The sequence below is a fragment of the Pituophis catenifer genome, unplaced genomic scaffold (genome assembly GCF_029215685.1).
Source record: "Pituophis catenifer annectens isolate HBS135680 unplaced genomic scaffold, rPitCat1.0.hap2 SCAF_1, whole genome shotgun sequence".
Taxonomy (NCBI): Eukaryota; Metazoa; Chordata; class Lepidosauria; order Squamata; family Colubridae; genus Pituophis; species Pituophis catenifer.
The window spans coordinates 96,269,986-96,295,812 of NW_027256881.1; the positions used below are offsets into that span (position 1 = coordinate 96,269,986).

The 25,827-nt window shown below is 34.1% G+C and overlaps 1 protein-coding gene across 1 annotated transcript in view; it reads left to right on the plus strand.

The window, feature by feature from the left end:
- The window catches only part of MAN1A1 (mannosidase alpha class 1A member 1), a 63,115-nt gene extending 40,105 nt beyond the window's left edge, over positions 1 to 23,010 (plus strand). Inside the window, exons 4-12 of the mRNA XM_070932768.1 lie at positions 3,155 to 3,235; positions 3,767 to 3,861; positions 7,229 to 7,352; positions 8,991 to 9,084; positions 11,251 to 11,366; positions 12,704 to 12,923; positions 15,173 to 15,345; positions 16,549 to 16,664; positions 18,036 to 23,010. Of these exons, the coding sequence (XP_070788869.1) occupies positions 3,155 to 3,235; positions 3,767 to 3,861; positions 7,229 to 7,352; positions 8,991 to 9,084; positions 11,251 to 11,366; positions 12,704 to 12,923; positions 15,173 to 15,345; positions 16,549 to 16,664; positions 18,036 to 18,156 (1,140 nt within the window). The 3' untranslated portion in view covers positions 18,157 to 23,010. The remainder of the gene's footprint in view (positions 1 to 3,154; positions 3,236 to 3,766; positions 3,862 to 7,228; positions 7,353 to 8,990; positions 9,085 to 11,250; positions 11,367 to 12,703; positions 12,924 to 15,172; positions 15,346 to 16,548; positions 16,665 to 18,035) is intronic.
- Positions 23,011 to 25,827: the final 2,817 nt, after the last annotated feature.

The following is a 25,827-nucleotide window of genomic DNA, read 5'->3' on the forward strand; positions in this document are numbered from 1 at the left end:
ATCAGCCCTGGACACTATCTTTTTTCTATAAGTCTCGGGAAACTGTAAAATATATTGTACCAGAGTTGAGATTGGTACAATTATTATTAGCTTCAGGAAATTTGCTAAAATGTTTATTTGGAGGTAAAATTTAAAATAGTAGTATCTTCACATGGTTCTGTAATTCATTTCAGTACTCATAATCATTTAACCTATGATACAATTGTTTTCCATAATTTTCTTGAGGATTATATTAAATTATATAGTATACAAAAATTTTCAATTTTCAGAGAAAAATCAAAAGAAAAGAAGTACAAAAGAAAAACAGAACAAATTCTCAGCAAGAATAATCAATATTAATAATTTCACTGCGCCTTAAAATATAACCAAATATTTCCATACTTCACCTCTTTTTCTATAAGCCCATCTCTATATATTCAACTCCCATTATTAATCAAGAAAAGTCCAGAAAGGATGATCAGAAATAACAAATATTTGTATCTCAATTTCCATTTAAGCAAATTCCCCCTAATCCCTCTCTTCAAATAGGCAAAATCCAGCCCTAATTAAAAACAAACATAACAAACATCCAGTCCCAATCAAAAAAACATTAAACATCACGAGAAATAGTAAACCATTATTTATGTATAAAAATAACATATTACAAATAAATCCATTGCAACAAATTAAACCATCACTTTCCAGTCCCAATAAAAAAAATTAGATATCACCAGAGATAGCAACCCATTATTTTAACCATAATTAAGTGAACCAATTTTCCATTTTTTCCTTTCTCTCGGCAAATAAATTTCTGACATTTGATTTTTCCTATTCTCTTTGGCTTTTCACTCAAAACTCTTACCATCTTTAACAAAGTCCTTTTGTAATTCCAGTATAGGAAATCCAGCAAATCCCTCATATTCCAATATAAGAAAATAATCCATATTGTTTTTTTAATTATTTGTAGATCTTTTTTTAATTTTTAAATCATCCAATTCCATTTCTTAATCCAATATTTCCATTTTTTTCTTGTAACGTTTCAATTTTGAATCCATCCTAAAATCCATTTCAGTTTTATTCAATGGGATTTGTTCCTCTTCAATAACACCTTTTGATTTCTTTTTAGAGTTAAATAACTCAAAACCTCTTGGATCCAAATATCAAACCTTCTCTTTAAGATAACCATCTGGTGCCCTCCACTGTCCACCTTTCAAAGTTTGCTTGTCAGTTCAAAATATAAACAAAAGAACTCTTCCCACAAGAGAGGATCCTTTTAATTAATTTCAAAGTCTTTCTTTAATTCAAATTCATCTGAACCTTTAATCAATTTTAAAACTTTTTGAAATCACCCTTTTGCTCTAGTAAATTGCAAAGAAAACAATTCTTATCAAACTTGAAGGACATAATTTTCTTCTAAATGAATTGAAGAGAAACTACCCAGCAAACTCTAGAGTTGCAGTTCTGAAGTTCTTTTTAAAGTTGTAAAAACCATAAGGGAGGGGAAAAAAAACCTTCAAAGTGATTAAAAAGATAAGGTGTGAGAGAACTCTGAGGCCATGAAAGGCTATATTAATAGCTCTGAGCATGATGGATTCCTATGACACCTAACTGATAGCAAGAGACTGCAAAAACATCCGTTTGTGCTGTCTACTCACAAAACAAAACAAAACAAAACAAAACAGATGCACAGAGTATATAAGTGTAAGCTCAGGACATCTTCCTAACCCAGAGAGAATTTTTAACAGTCTGGATGTGATATTCAGCTGTCTTTTTGGCCACAATATCTCCCATGATCCAATGAACGTCAATTTGCCATTCCTCATCAGAAGGGATTCCTGAGAGGAAGAGGAATTGATAATCCATCTTGTAAAAAGTGTGGGTGCTTCTGGAAGCCAATAATACAGGGGGAAATTACAATTTATATTAAACATGATTTTTAAAATTGTATTAATGTGGTTTCTCTTTTTTAAGGAAAATAAGAAATATGAGGATAAGGGAATGAGAATAGGAGCAAAGGGCACAGCTGCCAGTTTTCCACTGATAATCTTGCAGCTGATAAGTCTATGGGAGGATTCATGGAGCAACAGATGGTGAACCCCAATTATATTAAGAATATGTTCTGAACATCTTGAATATGTGGGTTGCCAAAAATAGTAGGAAAATTCTGTATCTTATTTGCAACAGTGGATTGTCAATATGTGTGTGTGTGTGTGTGTTTATCAGTATTTGAAGGAGAGTTGGCAAAAGGGGAAAGGTAAAATATTTAAAGCAACATAATCCAACTTTTTTAGTTACACTAATTCCCGGACTCATGTGCTTTCCTTCCTTATCACTTTTGAAGTTACACTAATTTTTTATCCGTGCCTTATGCATTTAATGGAGAGGTTACGGGTGCCTAACTGGTAAAAGAAAAGCTTCTAAATCAAGACTCCACATAGCCTCTTTTTCCATGTTTGCTTTGTCTTTAAAAAAAAAAAAAAAGAGTTCAGATAATCCTTGAGTTATGATTGCAACTGAGACCAGGATTGCCATCACTAAAAAAAAAAGTGCCCAAAAAGTGCAGTGACACATGACCACATCTCTTAGGGATAGCAATCCATGCAATCCCAGCTATTATCATCACCCCAAGACACATGGGTCATTAAGCAGGAGACAGAGGAAGTTCCAGGTAAAGAATGCATGGGTGCCACAGGGGATGAGGGAGACTCTGGGACCACAGGCCAAACATGAGTTGGGGGGGGAGCAGGGGCTGCAGTGCAGTACAAGCTCAGAAAGGTAGGGGAAAAAGAGCATAAGATGGGTCATTATAGGTGGGTCATAATAGTCTTTGGGTCAGACTCAGATGCACATACTATGTGGAATTGGAAGTAAGTGGGAGAGAAATGAGAGAATAACTCAGGTGCAGGAAACTATAAACACACATAGCTATAAATCTCAAATTACTTGATTGAATTCCCTTTAGATAAGATATTCTTTTAATCTTATTTTTATAGACTAATATTTCATAAATAAGGTTGTACTTATTTATGGAACAAGGTTTTAGAGGAATGAAGCATAACTTTCCTCAGTATAATGCAAAATACAGATACTAACAGTATTAAGAATAATAGGAGAAAGTTGTTACATTTCTTGTGTTCAAATTAATGTATAGCTTAAAATATATTTATATTTCCAGAATGCAGAAATCTCAGTTTTTGAAGTAAACATCCGTTTTGTTGGAGGATTACTTTCAGCATACTATCTTTCTGGAGAAGAGGTAAGTTTGGATGTGGCATTTGTTTGTTTGTTTGGTGCCTTTGCATCAGTATTGAACCCTGGCATTTGCCTGGACTAGTCCCTTTAGTTTTTCCCCCCAGATTTGCTCTTGCCTCGTTCTTATGGTTGAAAAAGAGTGAGTGTCTCAAGATTGCCCAGATGACTTTGTGCCTAAGGCAGGACTAGAACTCTCAGTCTCCTGGTTTCTAGCCTTAACTTTTGTTTCTTCTGTTTTGTTACAATAATTCTGTTTTTCTGTGTTTTAAGTTGGCATTCTGTTAGCTGTCAGTAAAGTCTAATTCATAACGATTTGAAGCATCATCTCATGTTCACCCTTATTCCCATCAATTTTTTTTAAATAAAAGTGTAATTAATACTCTTTGTATTAACAGAGTTAGCCAAATTGCCAAATATTTCTAAAGAGTTTTAGAAAAAATATTCTGAATTTTATCTGAAATTTCAGATTAAAATATAGAAACTTTGTTTTCATTTTCTCCTGTATTGCCTAACTCTTGTTTATTTCCATTTTTAGATATTCCGAAAAAAAGCAGTAGAACTAGGAGAGAAGTTGCTTCCAGCTTTTAATACCCCCACAGGAATTCCTTGGGCATTATTAAATATCAAAAGGTAAAAGCTTACCATTTAACCTATATGGAATAAGTTGATCTTGCAGACCAACTTTCCTGTATTCCTTGCCAGTTAAGTTCCTTGATCCCTTGAATTGCTATCAGGTAGTCATTTGTCCTGTGTTTTTGTTGCAAGTTGCAAACATAGCTAATTTTAAGTGTAAGTCAATAGGAACAGCAGGGAGCAAGGCAGAGGCTTTCCATCGCTAACAAAAACAGGTTCATCCTGTGGACTTGGTCATTTTTCATTCAAACCATTAAGCTTAATGTTTCCTGCTTTGATACCAGGGATCAGTGAGATAGTTAGAAAATCTTGCTTATGTCTAAATCTGTGATTGTTTTTTAGAACTGAAAGCAATGGTGGATATCCCAGTCTTCCATGATACTAAGTGGTCCATTTCTGATCCAGGTCTTGTTGCCACACTGAAGTTAAGATGTATGACTGGAAGCATTAATAGCTTTTGATTCTGAAAACAAACCATAAACATTTGCTATAGAGGTCACAATTAAGTTTATGAATTGGGATGTTTTCTTTCCCAAGCCACTGTTCCCGAAACATAACTCATAATTGCAGAATCATCTCAACTGACAGCTGTTTCTAAACCTTCTTTCTTAAAATTTTGAGTCAATCATTTTTTTTCATACAGATCAGCTATATTTTCTCAGAGTCAATGTAGTTCAATTAATAAAGTATCTAAAATCAGCAGTTTGCTCTATAGCTCAGGTATATTAATTACCAGAGTAAAAACAAGTCACATCAAGAAAGTTTTAAAAAGTCAATATGTAAGAATTTTCATCACATAAAATAATATGAATTAAAATGAGAAAGATGTTGCTTTCTTAAGTAATGAAGGAGGAGGGTTTTCTAACCTACATAATTAGTAACCCAGACCTGGAGTAGGAACTGTATGGTATGGGGCGGTATTTCCTGCACAACTCCCTGTAGTTTTGGTATAGAATTCCTATGCAGCTTTGGGAGGTCACTCTGTTCTGCCCCAGCTCCGGATCCCAAGGAGTGTGACACACACCAAGCTCCAAAAACTCTGTTTATTACAAACAGACCCCTTTCAAAATGCAGGCTTTCAGTGCAAATGTCCTTATCAGCCTTCTATAAAGTACAAAAAATAAACAAAGTCCGACAAAGGTTGGCAACCAGCCCAGAAACCAAGTTGTGATAAGAAACTCATTCTCCAAAAACTCTGCGTAATAATTAAACGTTGTTTCCAGCAACAATTGCTAACTGCGTGCGACTTAAATAGGCTAAGGGAGTGGCCAATTAGCCCCAAGCCTTACTCTCGAGGAGACCTCCTCCTCCTGAGTAGCCACTCCTGCCTTTTGGCAGCCCTGCGTGCTCGAGCATTGAGGAGAGGCTCCTCCACTTCACTCTCTGCACTTGAAGGAGCCTCTGGAGGTTCTGAAGGCCCTGGCTGAGTCTCTGCCTCTGGCACCACATCCTCTTCAGCCTCCTCACTGTCCGCCGCGAGCGCCGGCTGCACAGGCTGCTGGCGCGACATCACACCAGCCTCCTCGTTGTCGGGATCAGCCACAGGCCGTTGGCGGGCCACAACACACTCACAGGTTTTGAATTGGTAGAATCATAAGACTACTCCTTTCAAAGTAGCCATTTAATTATAGAGCTCCTTACTAAGAGAAGGAGATTAGCTTCTTCCTTACTCTTCTTTGGACTGACATACAATATCTTGGCATACTTGGATTTTAACTGTCTTCTCAGATTTTATTGTATGAGTTTTGCACCTGTATTTCTTAGTTCTGTAATATTTAATAAATGTGTCTGTTTTGGTTAGCAGTTTTCATACATTTCACTAATAGTCTGGGCACCCTTCTTCCATTAATCGGATATTAAATTTCTTAAATATATACCATATTTTTCAGAGTATAAGACTCACCTTTTTCCCCCCTAAAAGGGAGTAAAAATTTAAGTGCATTTTATACACTGAATGTAGTCCCGCCCACCCACTGGCCCCCACCCTTTGGCCTTTGCCTCCCAGCAGTTTACCTCCTTGCAGCAAGAAGAAACAGCTTATTTCTGCTTCAGCGCAGCCTAATTAGCACAAGTTGATTGGATCGGCCTCCCGAATCTCAGCTGTTTTGCTCTCAGCTGTTTTGCGCAGGCCTCTGCTGCTTGCTGCAAGGAGATAAATTGCTGGGAGCAGATTTTTTTTTCTTGTGCTAAAAAAGCTATGCTGAAAATGAAAATGAAAGTAAAGCAGGCTATTTCCTATTTGCTGCAACAAGGCAAAATTGCTGGGAGGCAGAGGCAGAGGCAAATTTCTTTTTCTTGTTTTCCTCACTAAAAAAGGTAGGTGCGTCTTATAGTCCGGAGCATCTTATACTCCAAAAAATACAGTAGTTATTTGTCAAAATAAGATTAATGGAAATCTCATCAGAAGTGTGAGGTCTTGAAGCAAAAAACCCAAACATTTCTGGCTCCCTAATTTCCTAAATATGTTGATGATCCAACAGTAGTGGGCCTCCTTCAGGATGATAATGAGGGTGATTACCAGAAGGAGGTAGAGGATTTGATGAACTAGTATAATAAAAATAGCCTGGTTTTAAATGTAGGAAAAACAAAAGAGAACATTGTCTATTTCAGAAAAGGCAGGCTCAGCTACACACCTCTGTGTATTAATGATTCAACTGTGGATGTGGTTAGCAGTATCATGTTTCTGGGTGTGCAGCTAACAAGCAGGTTAGCTTGGTCGCTCAACAATGAAACACTGGTGAAGTGGGCACAGCAGCGCTTGCATTTTCTGCATGGTATGAGAAGAGCACTATCTTCATCCCCTGCCCATACCACTTTTTTTAGAAGGATGATTGAAAGCATCCTGCCATATTGTGTGGTTCGGAAGTATTACTGTTTCAGACAGGAAGGCTGTGCAGAGAATGGTGAGGACAGCAGGATAGATATTGTTAACAAAATTCTTCATTTTACTTTCTTCATTTATGAGAGTATTCATCACAAAAAATGATATAACAGTATAGCTGCCCCGAGAGTATTGATGAAACTAGATTCTTAAGTAATGATCATTTCTGGCTAATTAACTAACAATACTGATAGGGAAGGAAAAGCAAAATGTGTACGTTTAAAAGACAATGCTGAAATGTTCAAAAGAGACATTCCTAGCATATCTTGTGCTTTTGAGCTCCTGACACATATCTTATTTCAGCAAATAGTGACACACAAATGTTGGACTCCAGTTTCCTTCAACCTCATTTGATTTGAGGATAAAGAGAGCTGGGAGTTCTAAAACAGAAGAAATGTAGATTATGTTCAATTTCACACTATTTTAAATCAAATTGTTCTATTTCTCCATCTTGGTTAATTTTACCCTACCTTTCTTTTTTAGTGGCATTGGTCGAAACTGGCCCTGGGCTTCAGGTGGAAGCAGTATTTTGGCAGAATTTGGAACACTCCATTTGGAGTTCATACATTTAAGCTACTTATCTGGAAATCCGCTGTTTGCTGAAAAGGTTAGATTTCTACTTTAAATGGCCTATCAATTGCTGGTCAATTATACATTTTAAATTTAATTATAAATCCTCTGGACATATTAGTTTCAAAGCGCAAAAAGCTTTCTTGTCACTTTCATTAAGGTTCAAGAACTTTCTTGAAATTACTTATAGTGACCTTGTACTGCTAACAAATGAAACTTTGAGAAAGTATTCATGTAACACTAAAATAAGATTTAGCATTAAATAAAATCTCAGATTCACATGTTTCTCTCTTCTACCCATGCAGCTAAAAGAATAACTCTTTGCCTTTCTTGCAGATCAAGAAAGATTCAGCAAGAGACTAGTTTAATTCAAATACTGATTAGCTAGACAAAAAGTTTAGTACAATAATTTCATTGATTCATCACACATCAATTGATGTTTTATTTCCTTGCCTTTATGTTTCAAGTATGAAAACATATTTTTCTATTTTATGTTTTATTTTTAGCTGTCCTCCATCTTATTTCATAGTGGAAGTAAATAAATAGTACTAAAAATAAAATAAATCAGAAAAAGAATTTGAGGGGGGGGGGGGTTGTCTTCAGTTGGTTGGTTTGAATGTTTGCTGAGAATGAAACTAAACTCAAGAGCTCTTCTATTAGCTACATGAAAAGAAAGTACAGGAAAAGTTTGGTACAATAGGGTATGATAGGGTAGGGTATAGTATAATGCAGTATAATATATTGATTAGTCAATTGCCCATAGCCATCAACCACAATAAAACACAGTTAAATGAGATAAGGTAAGATACAATGAAATGTGATAAAATGGCCTATGATAAGATAAAATATATTAAAATACAGTCAGTAAAATTAAAATAAAAAATAAAGTAAAATAATATTGAAATAGTATAAGGTAAAATAGAATGCAGAGATATAAAATGAGTCTTAAAGTTCAAAAACAGTTAAGCAATATGTACTTAAGTGAACTCATCACCTTTGTATGCAACTCCAATGTGTTCTATAACCATGTTCTTTGTTGGACAGCTCTGACTATAAATTTAATAGTTTGTACATGTAATAATGACTACATATATGTTTGTGCCCTGAAGGAAATAAGATAATATTTAGCAAAAGTCATAATGTATGGTTCAGTCAAATAATATATGTAAGTACAGGGCCCTTGCTGCAATTGAATAGAACATGTGCAATAACTTCTATTTCTGACACTCCACAAACACATGTTCTCTCAAGACATGGCACTTGAGAGAATTGTCCGTATTTGACCATAGTATATAGATGCTCAAATCTTGCTCTACTAAGGGCTGTCCTATGGTATTAGAAAGCACAGGAAAAAGACAAGAGACAACCAAGGTTTCTCTTAGGCTCATTCCACATTTATGCATTAGATCTTTATATTCATAAGCAGCATCTTGTTTTTGCTTCCAGAATGCTTGTTATGGACAATAGTCTTATCTATTCCAATCACTGAGCCAGGAAGATACTTTCTAACTTTTGTGTTTATCAGATCAAAATCTATTATAGCTTTAAATATCTTTATATATAATCATAGATGAGGTTCTGTATATAATAATACATGTGGCTGAATGCATTTTTATGTAAATGTATTATATAGATATATTTAGGTTTTTAAAAAGTCTATTTTGTTTTGAAATAGGTTATGAACATTCGAAAAGTGTTAAATAGATTAGATAAACCAGAAGGACTTTACCCTAATTACTTAAACCCCAACAGTGGTCAATGGGGCCAACGTAAGTACTTCTGCTTAATATAGTATGCATAAAAGAAAAATATGTTTTCTAAGTTAGTTGAATTATGCAGTCACTTTTAGTATTTCTTCTTGAATGATTGCCACATAAAGCTTAGTATTTTGTTTTCTGAACATTTGAAGTCATTTATTTTATGTTCATAATATTGGGTATCGTAGCATCTTAAGTTATGGATTTTCTTATGCTAAATGTGGTAGAAAACTTGCCCAATAAAGGCAACTGGAGAGGATTCCAAATTATTGTTTATTTCATTAAACTAGTAGATTGCAATGAATCATTAATCTGTTACACCCTGAAGATCTACAGTAAGAGCAAAGGCTACAGAATTACATCAGGTTTGTATAAAATGTTGATCAACAACAGCTTGGGCATGCATATACATTAATAAGAGACTTCAGTTGGGAAAGAATTATTGTGTAACTCATAAGGATAAAGGTAACAGAAAAGAAGAGACAGGTACCGTTTTCTTCATGATATGGAAACTACATATACCTTCTTTGAAAGGAAACATAATTTGTTTCACAAGTTGTACCAATTCTCTATCCCTGCACACTCTTAGGGCCCCAGACCCAGCAGAGAATCAGGCTTTCAGGGCCTTACGAAAGGCCAGTGAGGTCGGGATCATCCTGATCTCTGGACAGAAAATGTTACACAAGCAGAAAAGACACGTATTCTTTGGCTAGCAGGATCTGAAGCACATTCATTCTGCCTGACTGGATGAGCCCTCAGGTAACCCAGTTCTAGGTCAGGAAGGAATTTAAAGATGACAACCAGCACCTTGAATTGTACCCAGAAGCACAATGACAACCAATGCAGCTCATGGAATAATGGTGTTATACCCACAAAATAACACATCATTTACTAGCCATGTTGCTGCATTTTGCATCAGCTTTGATAGAACATTTTGAGAATTATTAAAATCTCCAAGACATCATGGCAACCTATAAATATTGAATTGGGAGAGAAGAACATACTTAATGAGGCATTTAGGAGCATGTTATTGTGAAACCAGCAAGCTATATCTTTGAAAGTCTCCTCTGGTTTTATTGTTATTTTTTCTGTCCTTTGTGCTAGGCTTTTTTTTTTAATTTTAGAAGTAAATTGAAAGTGATTTGCAGTACCACAGGTCAATTAGATTTGTTTCAAGCAACAATGGCTATAATAACAGGACTTATTATTGATGAGTCTCTGTGTGTGCTATTTAATTTGCAAATGTCAGGATTTTCAGAGGTAATTCATTTAGGAAACTGTAAAGGTCATTTATATGGTGCTATTCAGAGATCAACTCCCCCACCCCCCAATGCATTTTTTATCATTTGTTTGTTTGTTGGAGCTCTCATTTTTCTATTAATTCAATTCATGAAATGTTCTTTACAATGGAGAAACCACTCTTCATACTTCTATCTTCTTATCACATAAGGTTTCTTTGGGAAGGGAAAGCAAAAGTAGTGTTTTTAAAAACAAAATGCCAAGTCACAGGCTGATAGGCAAGAAAACTTTCTTTAAAGAGGAAACCTTTAATAAGGAAAAAAAATTATGTGCATATCTGGTTTCTTAACCTTTTTTAGAGGACAACCTACCCGTCTTCATTTTTAATGGCCATAATTTGAGGGCTTTTAATGTAAATTGCTCTTTCTCCCCTCTCCTCAAATAACATGCATATAATTCTTTTTAATTTAAAGCTATATTCAGTTGGCAAAAAAAAAATCAAAATCCAGTTTTGAATTATACCATTTTTAGGGCTCACCAAAGTAGTGCTAAAGTAAGTGTTTGAGTTCTCCAGAATTCTTAACAAGTCAAATTGTTATAAAAAGCAGGGGATGCAGAAAAAGAAGAAAACACTCCACTACATCAGAAGCTTAAATTATTCACAAGTAGAAAATGAATGGATCCAAACAAAAATAGGTTTGTTGGGGATTAAGAGTTGCTTGTTTCAACATGGGGGAATTGAGCCACATATTTAAACCCTTGTTATGCCTACAGAGCATCATATTTTTAAATAGTGTAGTCAAATGGGATAGGTATATCAAAGAGCTTGAATAAAGTACCATGCTAAAAGTGGATTAATGTGGCTTTTCTATAGTATTATTTTTTTGTCTTTGGAATTGTGTGTACATAACATTACCAGATTGCTCTTCTTTCCCCCAGATCATGTCTCCGTTGGAGGACTTGGGGATAGTTTTTATGAATATTTACTGAAAGCATGGTTGATGTCTGATAAGTCAGATGAAGAAGCCCAGCAAATGTATTATAATGCAGTTCAGGTAAATATTATACAGAATTTGGGACATTATTATATGTAACCATGAAAGCAAATATTATGATAGGGATTTTTTAAAAAAATGTTTTGACTATACAGTGTATATATTCCTTTTATAAATATTTTAAAGTAACTTTAAAAATTTAGTAATCTTTTCTATAAATGAAAACGTTATAGAGAAGCAACATTTTAAATACCAATCAAATTAAAACAATTTTATTTTTATAATGAAGATTGTTGCAGGTTGCTGGAAGATATTTAGGTTTGGTTCATATCTTTAAATAAATCAATTTAATTAGTTGGGCTATTGCTTATTAAACAGTTGGATCAAATCACCTAAAGCCAGTCTCCAAAGGAATATTGCATTGACAAAGCAGTTCTGATCAATCTTCCCTTTACTGTGGCAGCTACTCCATTAAATGTAGTGCTTTTGAGGTGTCTCATGCTTTAGAAATGGAGAAGGGGAGGTGTTGAGAATAGGGTTTCCTGATCACCCATTATGCAATGAAAATGAATTAGAATTTTTTTTTTTTTGTGCCAATAGTTTACATTTACCACACATTTCCTTTTATTTGCTATTCTATTTGCAAATCCTTTTGTTACAAGACTAACTTGATTTAACTGGACCAGCTCACTCATCATTCTGAACTCCAAATCATTTTTTTAACAAGTTCCTTGTTCAACTAATAAGATCAAACACTTCCTTGGAAACTTCAACAAAACCCAATGATTCTGTTTGCTTTTCTTAAGTAAATCTATAATTGGAAAATCCATAAGATCATCTGTTTTCCTATCCCACATCTAAATCTACTCAGAAACCTTTGCTTTAGGGCTTTGTCATATATTTTGGGATGGATTGGGTAGGCAAGGTTTTGAAAGTTCAAATTCCCTTGACTGGGTTCACATATCACAATACATCATGTTATTTTAGCCATGTTCCTTGAATGAATTATAATTGCTAAATTCAAACACTACGCCAAGTAAGCCACATTATGGCTTACTATAACGTATGACTTAACTATTATCTACCGAATCATCCTGTCTAAACATTTGTTAATGCATATAAAGTTAATTCAACGATTTTTGAGACACTGATTCCCTTTGTCCAAGTTGTATTAATTCTTCTACAACAATAAATGTATTCGGTGTTCATTAACCACGTTTTTCTATACTTTGGCTAGAGTAGAGATAAACTGAGCAGTCTATAACAAAATGGGCAATCCCCCAACTCATTTTTAACAGTTTATGTTCAGTGCTTTTAAGTATGTGAACAATATTTAGATACCTATATTATTGTAATTATTTATTGTAGATTAATAACAGTTTTCTTAACAATTCTAGTCCATAGAAACCCATCTAATAAGGAAATCCAGCAATGGTTTAATGTACATTGCTGAATGGAAAGGTGGCCTCCTTGAACACAAAATGGGTCATCTCACTTGTTTTGCTGGAGGGATGTTTGTTCTGGGTGCAGATGGAGCACCAGCTGATCAAACTGGACATCACATTGAACTTGGAGCTGAAATTGCCCGCACATGTCATGAATCTTATGATCGTACAGGTAATTATAAATTGTTGAGTGCTCTTGTTCTGACTTTAAAATGTTGCTTATTCTTGTACTTGAATGCAGGGCAATGTATCTGGGGCTTTTTCCAATCAAACTGATACCAATTGTGTAAGATATTTTTATTACATGTAGTTCCTACCTGTAAATATTATAGAGTTAGAAATGTCCTTAGACAGTTTTCCATCTGTAACATACTTTATGTTTGTAGGGGAAGTAGTTGGATTGCTTATAACAGAAATGAAAATATACGGCCCTACAGATTTGCTGAGTTACAGCTCCAGTAATCCCAGCTAGCATGAGCAATGTTGAGAGAGCTTTAATTGGATAACATCTAGACATCCAAATGTTAACCTCTCTTGCCTGTAATAGTGTTCGCCTTTGGCATTAATAGTCTGATGTAAAGATTAGTATTAAAAATCTTCCAGGATGCTGCCTAGAAATACTTCCTTAATATATTCAGAAACAGTAACACTATGTAGCAGGAAATGGAATAATTTTCTTAAATAGCTAATCCTATACATTGAAACTTAAAGGGAGACACTCCACAGATTATAACACATCTGGAACCTTGGTAGGTCAGAGTAGCCAGAGTAAGAGGTGGAGGAATTTTTTTGCCCTTCCCATTCTGATTGTTTTTCTTTTTAAATTCTTCTTCCCATGGGAGTTAATGGGCAAGAAAATATCAGACTAAGAATTTGGGGGCCCATCACCAGACATCTGGCAATTTAGATATCAGTCCATAGAACTTAATGAAGGTGAACCCAACTGATTTATTGTATACTGTATATATTGTCACAAAGCTGTTCTCCATCAATGGTTCATATCTTCCTAATCTTTTCCAGCCAGAATTTTAAGTAATAATAGCAATAGCTGCTGTTGAAATATAGCAGATGTTAGGCAATTTCACAAGCATCAATAAAATAAACACATCTCCAAGTCCATGTGATTGAACATGCAAACATTCATGACAATAGACATGATATATTTCAACTCCACATATTTAAACATTTTGGTTTGTTTAATTTGGGGATCTGCAAATGCCATGTTGGGTTGTTATAAATTCTATGTTACCAGCTCCGGCCCTACAGCTATCACATACTTTCTTTTTTAAAAAATTAAAGTAATGCAATGTATTCCCCAGAACTTTTTGTTATGTTTTTATATCTGAGTATAAGAGCCTTGGTGGCACAGCAGACTAAAGCACTGTTAAGTAACACCAGCTGCCTGCAATTACTGCAAGTTCAAATCTCACCAGGCTCAAGGTTGACTCAGCCTTCCATCCTTTCGAGGTAGATAAAATGAGGACCCGGATTGTGGGGGCAATAAACTGACTTTGTATAAAAAAGAACACCGCTTGGGGGGGCCGAAAGCCCTACTAAGCAGGTATATACAAAAGTATGTAGGCTATTGTTTAACACATTGTAAGCCGCCCTGAGTCTCCGGAGAAGGGCAGCATATAAATCGAACCAATAAATAAATAAATAAATAAATAAATAAATAAATAAATAAATAAATAAATAAATAAATAAATAAATAAATAAATAAATAAATAAATAAATAAATAAATAAATAATAAATAAATAAATAAATAAATAAATAAATAAATAAATAAATAAATAAATAAATAAATATCCTCATTTCTATTTGTTTGAATAGTTGTGTAAATCTTTAAAAAAAATGATTCAACAAAATATATTTTGAATACAATAAAACAATGTTTAGGAACATTTCATGGCTTTAGACACCCTTTAGATACAATTTTGTGAAGTTTTCCAGCTAAACATTTTGCTGGATAAAACCCTACCGCTAGAAAAAGTATTCAAGATCACTTCAAACATCATTTTTCTTATATTTGGATATTTCTCAGCTATTAAGTGCCATTAAGTGCACAAATGTCACACAGTTTCCTATCATGTTGATACAAGAATCCCATTAAAGCTACTGTATAATGTAACACTTAAAAGGGTTTTTCCTCTTCAAACTAAGTAGAACAATTCTATCCACTTTTCATCATTTTTCTGCCTGCTGTGACCCTTCAGATTCCAACACTGTTGAGCAGCTAACAAATGTTTACCAACCTCCTTGTACAGCAGGAGAATCCTATAATTTGGAATTCAAAATTATAACATGTTATATAGTAATAAAGTAATTCACATATATTAAGATCATGGTTCTTTACTAACATTTTTGAAAGGGCTTCGTTTCAGCACTGGTAAAGCTGAATATTTAAATATTGTGTGTAGGCATGAAATTGGGGCCAGAAGCTTTCAGATTTGATGGTGGAGTTGAGGCAATTGCTACCAGACAGAATGAAAAATATTACATCTTACGACCTGAAGTTATAGAAACTTATATGTATATGTGGCGATTCACTCATGACCCCAAATACCGGCAGTGGGGTTGGGAAGCTGTAGAGGTGAGACATTTAAATTATTTCTTTGAAGTATCTTATAATTTATATGTTTGCCATTTAAAAGAATTATTTGAATTTAGTGCATGCAGCAATATACTGTTTAAATGGATTGGAAATATAATTGGTAGGCTGTGATTTATCTCAAGCAGATAAAGTCATTTGGGAGATTTCAACCATTTCCATTTGTTTATATCTACTGTTTAAAAAAAAGAAAGAAAATGATACTTAATTTATTATATTTAAAACATAATTAGCCATAACTAATAAAATTTTCATTTTTAATTTCATTTTTTTCTCTGTTTTTATCTTTAAAATCCAATAAATTCAAAGGAACAAGATAGGAAAAAAACATTTGATTAATACATGGTTTCCCCCTTTAGTATTTGTAATCTCCAGACATTTCAATACTCCAAACAGTTTCAACTATTATTGATATAAGACGTCTAGACATGATGATCAAAACAACTTTGAGTACAGATTCCTTCATATCTAACAGAATTAAAATATCAAATGAATCCTCACCCTTTTCTATCATCAGAAACTTTTTTCATCTTGAAGTATAACCAGGATTTAAAGCTTCACAATTCCAGAGAGGGATTATGGTCACTTTCTTGATCAGCATCAGTGTGGGGTTTGCGGCTATAATTTCTTTTTCCAGTTGTTGCAATGGAGTCTGCTATGAAAAAATAGCTCCTCCTAGCCATCTGTCAGTTTGCTCATCCCAATCCCAGTTAGAATTGTACCCATTATTATCTTAATTATTTATGTATGTTTGTATTTTCACTTAAATTAAAGCTACAGCTTGTTCTACTAAAATGTATGTGTGGTCAAAAGTCGAATAAAATTACCAATTTAAAAGGATAAAACAGATATGAGAATTATTATTATTGTTATTATTATTATTATTATTATTATTATTATTATTATTATTAATTGTTTATTCAAACAAATCAAGTTTCTGAATTAGAAAAGGCAAATCCTTTGTTGCAATAAAAATAATGCAAGTTGTAGTAAGATTCTTATATTAATTTGACTCCAAATTTCAGTTCATCATGACTGATGTGTTTTATGCAGAATATACTATTGTTCTGATAATTGCTTTAAATTTAAAATTATGAAACGGTATTATAGTGCAAATTACCCTATAATGTTTTGCTTTGAGAAAGATACTTATAAAACACCCTATTTTTCTTTTTTTAAATTCAGGCATTGGAAAAATATTGCAGAGTAGATGGTGGCTATTCTGGCCTTAGGGATGTTTACAGCAGTCGTAAAAGCCATGATGATGTGCAACAGAGTTTCTTCCTTTCAGAAACGCTCAAGTAAGCAATTGAATGGATTTTTAAATGAGTTATGAATTAATATTTTGCTGGATTGGAGCAGTAAGTATCTGAAACTAGCCGTGTGCAAAGCAAATATACATTTGCTTTAACAAAGTAAGGTGGGTTGAAGAGGGAATCTGATTTACTTCAGAGTAGCAGAGGTCAGCTGAATCTCCTTGATGAAGCATGTTAGATTATCTTGAATCATTGGGCAACCAGTGCTGTGGCAGAAACCTTCTGCCAACCTTCTTGCCTAGCACTACCTGAATTGCTTCTAGGCTAGGTGGTTTTGGATTATCTGTGGTGTGTTTTGAAGCTACCCAGCCTGGAAAATATTTGACCTGAAGACCTGCTATGCACATAGTAGATGTATCTGAAACTATCTCCAGAAACAAGGAGAATATTGAAGAGATGAAGATGGAAACTGGAGAATTGGGAAAAATCCTAAACTAAGAGAAAGAAGCAGGGCAGCAGATTAGTCCTGTGGAAGCAAGAAAATGTCTTAAGCACTATTACCTATGTCTCATCTGAGCAGATGTCAGATGTTGGTGTAATTGAGAAGAAATGAGAGCTGCCTTTTCAGCCACGAATGTTTTAATAACTTTCAAAAGCTTCTCTTTTTAATTGTAATACTGTCCCTTGGAGAAAAATGGAAAAATATAAAGTTACTAAGAACATATAGATAATCCTTGATTTATGACTAGTTGTTTAGTGACCATTCAAAATTACAACAACCTTGGAAAGGGTGCTTTACAACCCATAAAGCACTTCCAGCTACATAAAATGTTGCACACATACCCTGCAGTTAGATGACTATGTTTCAAAACTTGGCTCCCATTTAAAACTGATTACAGCATCCTGCAGTCATGTTTGCAATTTGCAATATTTTTTTTCCCTATGTTCTGGTACTTTTTGCCAGTTTCCAGCAAAAAACACCCCTTCAGGAGAATGGACTCAGACTTACACTATGTGTTTTGCTTAATGACCACATGATTCAGACTTATGGCTCCATGATTCACTTAACAACCACCTTTAAAAACAATTTTAAAAATAGGTCCTATCACATGGGTGCCTCGAGTTACAACTGTTATGACTTATGACTGAAATTCTGGTTCTAATTGCAATCATAAGTCGAAGACTGTTACTGAACAGATACAATATATAAGAATACAATTTATGAAATGTAACCAGATTGTTTTTAAGTGGAATAGCTGATACATTTCTAGTGGCATTTTGGATACTTCTGAATGAAATACTAAACAAATTCTTAATATAATAAATGTTCAGTATAAATAAAATAAATATTATACATGTACTTATATTTCTACTTTTATAATGTATTAATAATGCATTTTTGTTGTTCTTTACTAGGTATTTATATTTATTATTCTCTGAAGATGATATTCTTCCATTTGAACATTGGGTCTTTAATACGGAGGCACATCCTCTCCCAATTATTAAAAGAAGAAAAGAGGAAAAAGAAAGCAAATAAAGCTATTTTGAATTTTATTTGGACATTTTATATGGCTGTTAATGTTCTAGCTGGCATTTTTTAGTTTTAAACCAGGTTCTGTTTCATGTTTTGTTTCTTTCTTATTTTGTTTGTTTGTTTATTTTGCAGTCTGCTATCAACCTGGCAATTTTTCTCAAGGGACCTAATATTATTAATTTTAATTATTAATATTTATGTTTTCCCAGAACGTAATGTGTCATCTCTAGTTTTTGTTGATCATCAGTATAATGAGTATTTGGTCAAACAGAATACAGAATTCATCATGTTACTTAGTTTTTACTTTATGTTTAGACTGCAAAATTGTTTTCTCCTCTGTGAGGAGATGTCTGCTTTAAGCTGTAATACTTTGCTGTGTTGCAAAAAGCCATAAAGAATTAAGTACGAAGAGCTTTTTTCTTTTAAAATCTGCTCCAGTGGGATTTGTCTGATCAGTGGAGACAAATCTAACTGTGACAGCCTCTTCTTATGCGGGTCTATCATTAATTGGTAATCAGAATACTTAGAAAGATGTACTATTCATATAAACAAGATATAGTTTTATCTTATCTGTATATACCATTACATTGAACTGTGGCTTATCTTAGAAGCCTGGATTATGAAATCTTTTTCACATATTTACATATCAAGCCTAACCACAGATAACTTTGGTGCCCATCGATTTCTTTGTCTCTGAGTTTGTTTCATATACAACTGTGAAATTGGGTTAACATTTGGACATGGCTTCACAGATACCCTTTGAAGCTGCACAGTTCTCAAAACCTGTCTTGGTGAAAATAGAGCTTCAACAGTATTTTCACTTAAAGAAAAAAATCTGTTTCCTGTAAAACTTTAGTTGTTATGCAAGATGAACTAATTTAATGTGTGATATCCTTTTTGTGCTTTGAAATTTATTGTATTTAGCAATTGGTCAGTCCAATTCTATAAGTCTGTTGTTGCTATTTCCAACATTCCATTAGCTTTTTCTTCCACTTGACAGATATTGGGCACAATGATGTAGAAAGGGGAGGGATAATATACCTCAGAGGTACCATGTTTTAGAAGTTCATACTGTGGCTCTAATTCTCTTTTGAAAGAATTGACCACAGTACTTTAATGCTTTACTGCAGGGGGCAGGGGAACCTAAACTGTTCCCTGGTTTATCAAAGTGATAATGTTGACTGATTTATTTTTTTTTAGTTTTGTTATGGAATGGTTCTTTTTCCTGTTTACATTTGGGATGCTTCTGTAAATATAGTTTTAATAAGCAACATTAAACAATGCGAGTAGGGATGAATTTTATATGATACATCATATTTAGCAGCCTTCATGTAACAAAACAAAATTTTGTTGAAAAGAAAGCTGGGGATATATGTACAACAGAAGGGAATCTATTGTGGTAGCCTTTCTTCATTATTTAGCTTTTAAAACTGAATTTTAACTATCCTCTAGTCCTAAAAGTTTCATTGCAGTCCTAAACTTACATTTACTATACAGTCATAACATCCTCCTACCTGGACACTGAAATCAGTTTACGCCGTTACTGAAAGTACATTTATGCTATCAAATTTAGCTATCTATGTTTTGAGCCAAGATAAGAGGACTAATTATAAAAATTGCATAAACTTACTCCCTGATCCACAGACAACCTGATGATACATAATGTTGCGAGTGTCTGCACTGATCTGAGGCTTTTCAAAACTTGCTTCACCTCAGTGCAAATAGTTTCCTCTGCACTATGGCTTAGTGATGCTACAATGCTGCTGCAACATCACAACTCTATTTGTGAACCCTATGGATGATCATATTATGCTGGGTTTTAGGTTTGGCCATAATGATGATCTGGTAATCTGAATAGGGAGAACCACAAGCAATAATTCCCTTTAATGCCCCTACCCTCCCAATTTTACCTGAAACTTTTTTTCTGGCTCTCTGGGCCAGTTTGCATATTAAATTTCATACACCCACCAAGACTTAAAAACTTCTGAAAATCAAACATGGCAACTGAAAAATCCACAAGTAAAATTATTGAAGGAACAAGGACATTCACGTATATTTGGAACAGGACTGTTGCAGCTAGCAAATCATTATTATATTAAGACATTTTTGTACAAATGATGTCATTTCTTGATTATATAGAACTCTACTAACATGCATATAATTTTGAGTATCAAATTGAAAAAATGCTCCTCATTTGTTCGGCTCTTGTATTTTCTGTTTGGTTCTTTACATCCTGAAGTACCTTCACATTAAGTTTTTCAAATGCTGATTTACAGAAAAGCAAATACAATTTCTATCATGGAACATTGAGGGAAATTAATTTCTACTTTATTTCTATATTTAATGCCAATAGGTGTGACCTGGGGAGAAAACATTTAAAAATATATTAACCCGTTTTTACATAGGGACAGTTGATTTTCTTGCCATAATAATGGAATGAGTAGTAAAGTTTCTTTTGGGTTATTTTAAGTATTATATTACAGTTACATTGTGTTATTATATAACATAAAATTAATTACCAAATAACATTAACTTCTTTTATCAACAAAGAAAGATTGCTTTTGTAGCTGTTCAGCATGTTAACTAGTAAGACATATATGCAGTATATAATTACATAGAGTAAGAATCAAACTATATACTGCCGTATAGAATTTATTATCATCCTGTTACAAAACTATTGGTATTGATTGACCAAAATACTTTTAAAATCAATGCACTTTCTGAAAGTACCGTAAGTGTAATAGGGCAGCAATCATTTGTGTAGCTAATAATGTGCAATATTATCGGTTCAAAGCCATCACATTATTTTTTTAAAAAAAATTATGTAGCAGTTTTAATGTAAAAAAGTACAGTTGATTTCCACTTCCTATCGTTTATTGTTCCAACTAAAGTGCCATTTTTACTTTCTTTGGGAGCCACCATTGATGGTAAAACGGCCATTGACAGCCTCTAACCTTGAAATCCTTTCCCAAAACACACTGTATGTTATTATTCCTCCTTATAACGCTGTGCACTGCCATGACTTGCCTTGCATCATCCAACAGATGATAGTTAAATTCTTAGTCCTGTTCAAGACCTTTTGAAGAATGCATTTTGTTAAAACTTTTTAATTTCCTAAGAGTGAACTTATAGAACTAAAAGTGGTTACCTGGTATGACTATCTCTGGTGCAGTACTTCAGGTTTGTTTGTTTGTTTTGTTAGTTGTTCTCCAAGACTCTACTGTTTGGTAGGACCATTAGTCGTCCTTTATTGTACCAGCCCACTATTTATCTTCCACATACAGTATATCATGGACATATCATGAATTATTTCCTCACTGTTATGTTTGCATGAAAATATTTGGAATAGCAAATACTTTGTTTCCTTTTTTAAGGCTTTCCTTAAAAAGGGTGTGCTTTTTTGTTCTTCTTTTTGGGGAGGCGGGGTGTTTGTTTTTTTGGTTAATATAATAAGTGTTCCAAGACTGTATATCATTGGACTCAAATAGCCTTCCCAGAAATGTTGTGTTAGGCATTCAGCAATCCAGTTCCAATATTATACCAGCTTGTTCCCAAAAATGTGCCAGTCTTAAAAAAATAAATATAAGGGAATTATTTCACTCTTTCTAATCATTATATTTAGTTTGTGAAACTGATATTGGCTCATATGTGGCATTTCCCCTCCTCTCTTTTCGCTGCCAGTCCTCCAGTGTATACTGCATCAAGGTGCCATTTGGGGTAAATTAGACTCTGACCTGCTCACATGTAACCTTAAGCTATAATAGTCTAATTTCAAGTTCCCATATTGTGTGAACTTAACCATTGTGATTTATTTAATAAATCATAGGCCAGTGATCCATGGCTTAATTTAATGTCTGTGAAGTTAATATTTTCCTGTAGTCATCTTTGTCTGCTTATATAAATTGAATGCAAAATTAACATTTAAAAAATTATACCCACCCCTTTTCCATCCTTTAGAGGCAATTAATTGCGCATAATCTCCTCAAACACAGTGACTCAAGTGTTTTTATCAATTTCATATTTCTTTTTAAAGGAAGTTGTAATTTTCTCATGGGGGTTATTATTTAAAAGAGCACAACGTTTCTATAGTTCTATAACTTAGAGGTAATCAGGTTGTATGTACAAGCTGCACTAATGTATCTTTTTTGTAAAGTGATGTAAGTAGACAAGAAGATTGTATATCCCTTAGAATTACTAAATATAAAAGAAACATTGTTTTATATCTTCAAAGCGGCAAAGTCGAGTTTTACAGAAAACTGCCAAAGTATAAAGTTTCAGATTGATTGCCATTTTAAAAGTTATTGCTAAAACCCTGAAATTATTTCCAATGGTGTGAATAGCTTCAGATTATCTTTTTTAGAATTTACTAGCAACGTCAGACAAGCAACTTTGGGATTCCCTTTTATCCTTCCAGAAATGACTGAATTAATGCTGATCACTGTGTATATAGTTTAACAATAAAGTAACTCTATTTTTTTTAAGTGTCTTTTCCAGATTAGACAGCGCCTAAATTTCCATTGCTTTTTAGCAAAAAAGCTAACTCAACCACATTGATAGGCACAATGTGGCTGTTCAAATACTTAATTTACAAAACCCTGGAAATTCTTAATTTAAGTGCCATGTATGTTGTATGACAGCTTTATAATCCCAAATGACATTTTGTTGGTAAAGTGAACTGATCATGCAGTCATTTTGTTATAATGTTTTTGTTTGTGCATATTCCACTTAGTCTTTTTCCACCTTTATAGAAATATCTGGTTACAAGAGATCAAAATGCTTAATTTTTAAGAACTATATTTGTAAAAAAAAAAATCAATTGTGAATAAAGTCTTTTAATAAATGCTTTTGTTTGGCAAAGTGTGTTCATGTATGTATGGTTATTGAAGAGGCACAAATAATCTGCAATCAATGGAGATCTGGACTGATTACATGGAAGATAATGTGTCTGAGGTGAAAGACCTATTTTGGCACTAGATAAGGGTCAAGTGAATTCAAGAGAGGTTGGACTTAGTTTTGTGGCTACATAGAGATTCAAAGTCAATTCCTCATTTGACTTCACCCTCTGGGTTCTGCCACTCCTCCTACACAAAACTAGGTTTGCTGGTTGATTGTTTTACTAGAACACATAAAAATGAACACAAAAACTTTCTAATCCATGTCAGGCAGTCAAAATGTACAACAAATACTGTAAATAAATATATTTCACTGCATTCATCCAGAATCTAAGAATAGGTTTTCTCAAACATGCTACCTGAAAAATTTCATTTCACAATTTACATGCAAAGTATGTATTGTATTGTTGAACTATTTAATCATTGTGGGATTAAATTGCCTTACATTGCCTATGATAGATGACTTGGGTCAGTAACATTTAAAATTTTGTGAACAAGCTATGGATATGTTCACAAAATGGAATGGAAATTATGATTACTATAATAAAAACTCTACCAGAAGGTAAATTCATGACATTCACATCTATGTAGCTATCCAAGCACCTTAATTTTCTTTTCCTTCTCCACCTCCTTTTTGGGGCATTGTTTCTAAACAAAACAATGGTGCAGCCATTTGCTTTTTAAATTTTTCTAATAATTCCTCTAGACAGCAGTATCCACAACAAAGCTCAATAACACCAAAATATCAGCACACAGACTATATATTTGTATGGTTCAACTACGTAAATCATAGAATTGGCACAATAAATATTGGTGCATAAGTATTATCCCCCTCCCCCAATGGACATTTTTTGCTCTGTGGTATCTCAGCTCTATGGCTCAAAGATCCTAATCTAATATGGTGCTTAATAAAGCTGCTTTGATTGTCAGCCTGCTAGCTTGGGGGGGGGGGTGTTTTTTTACTTGAAATATTTAAAGTAAAATATATAATTAAGAGGGCCAAAAGCTGGAGGCCTCCTGAAGATGCTCCATGCAACAAGTCCACTGGGTTGTTCAGTATAGAGTGACAGTGCAGCATTCTGTTTACAACAATTGTACATTTATTAGCTGATGCTTTGTTGTTTGAATATTTGTGATGGTTCCGTGAGATTAACTCTGGAAATGAAAGGGAACTTGAAAAATGTTGCAGAAAGGAATCTGGTAGCTTTATTTTCTCAAAAATTCTGAAGCTACGGACAGAGCTGATGGGAAATAAATACCAACATAATATATACCCATTTATAAAGTGTTCCTACATTATTTTTTCCTCTCATCAAATCAAATACTTGCAAGTAGTTATTTACGTATCTCAGGCCCAGAATCAGCTCTACCATTAAATATGATAAATCAGTCCACTTGAGCATATCAAATTAGCGGAAGAGTGAGCAAAGATAACTTACCTTCCCTCCTCTCCACATTAGGCCTCTGCTTTCAGGAGAAGTGGAAAAAATTGTTCCTTCATCAGTACAGAAACTCATTCTCATTGGTTTTTGTATCTTGTTCACCTCTAGTAGGGAAGGAGGTGTGCCTGCTGAAGTTGCATTTGCAATTTAGAAATTCACTTAATACTGACATTCTTGAAGATCAGAAAAGTTCTTCAATATATTTCTTTCCAATAATCAGATTGTAGAAATACTAATTAAGATTTAATTAACTTTTTATGTATTAACTGAATGTGTAACTGTAAGCAACCCAGAGTTACTTTATGGTAAGATGGGTGACTAATACATTTTTACCTAAAATATCTAAGAGGGGTTAGAGTTAATCCTATTGTGTAGAATGCAGACTACTGAGCAGTACTACAGAAAGATGGAGTTAGATTGATCTGATAATAGCATTTTAATAAAACAAATTGGAATGACCAGGATATTTAATAAAAAGTGGAAATAATAACTCCAGGTGTACTCCTATGTGGAAGGGACAATAAAGCATAACATGCTCCATTGGTTCAATAATGTTCCCATTGTATAGGCACAGTCTTTCGGAGGGGTTTTTTGTTGTTGTTGTTTTGTATCTTCCTTTGTAATAGCTGTTGGAAGGGCATTGAAGCTGGCTAAAGAAAGGGCGCTTCTGAATTTTGGGATCATTATGCAACAGATATCTGGCTGATTGGAAAGAATGTGAGGAGTGGCTCAAGAAGGTATTTCTGGGAAGACTAAGAAGTCAATTTGCAGCTCTAAATCAGTGGCCCGCTTCTGAAATTAGTTAGAGCATGTTCGTAGCCCATCAAGGTGATGGTTGACTATGAATAGCCATAGAGTTGCAGTTTAAATTGTATTGCCTGGCTCCAGGAGCACTGGAAGTTGTCAGTCATCATTAGGAAGGTCAGACCAACTGGAAAGAAAAGGATGTTAAGCCAGTGGGAAAAGATGTGAATCCAGGCAGACATTTCAATTTTGAGAAGGCCAACTTCATAGCGAAGGTCTGTGCTCAAAACACAGGGATGTGGTTGAAAGCTAGTTCTCAGAAATTTGGACTGAAGTCTTTCCAAAAGAAAGAATGACCTGTAGGGACCCAACTGAACTTCAAAAAGGAGCTGGACTCGAGTTTTAGCTGAGAAGACTTTAATTGCTGCAGGTATATGCTGAGCTCCTTTGGAGAAGTAAAAAGATTGTAAAGACAACACTTTGCATTTAGAGTAAGGCAGTCAACATATTTGCATTTACCTGTAGCTTGGAAGACAATCCCCAGATATTTGAGGGTCTTGACTCATCAGCAAGTCCTATGCTGAAAAGTGTATTGC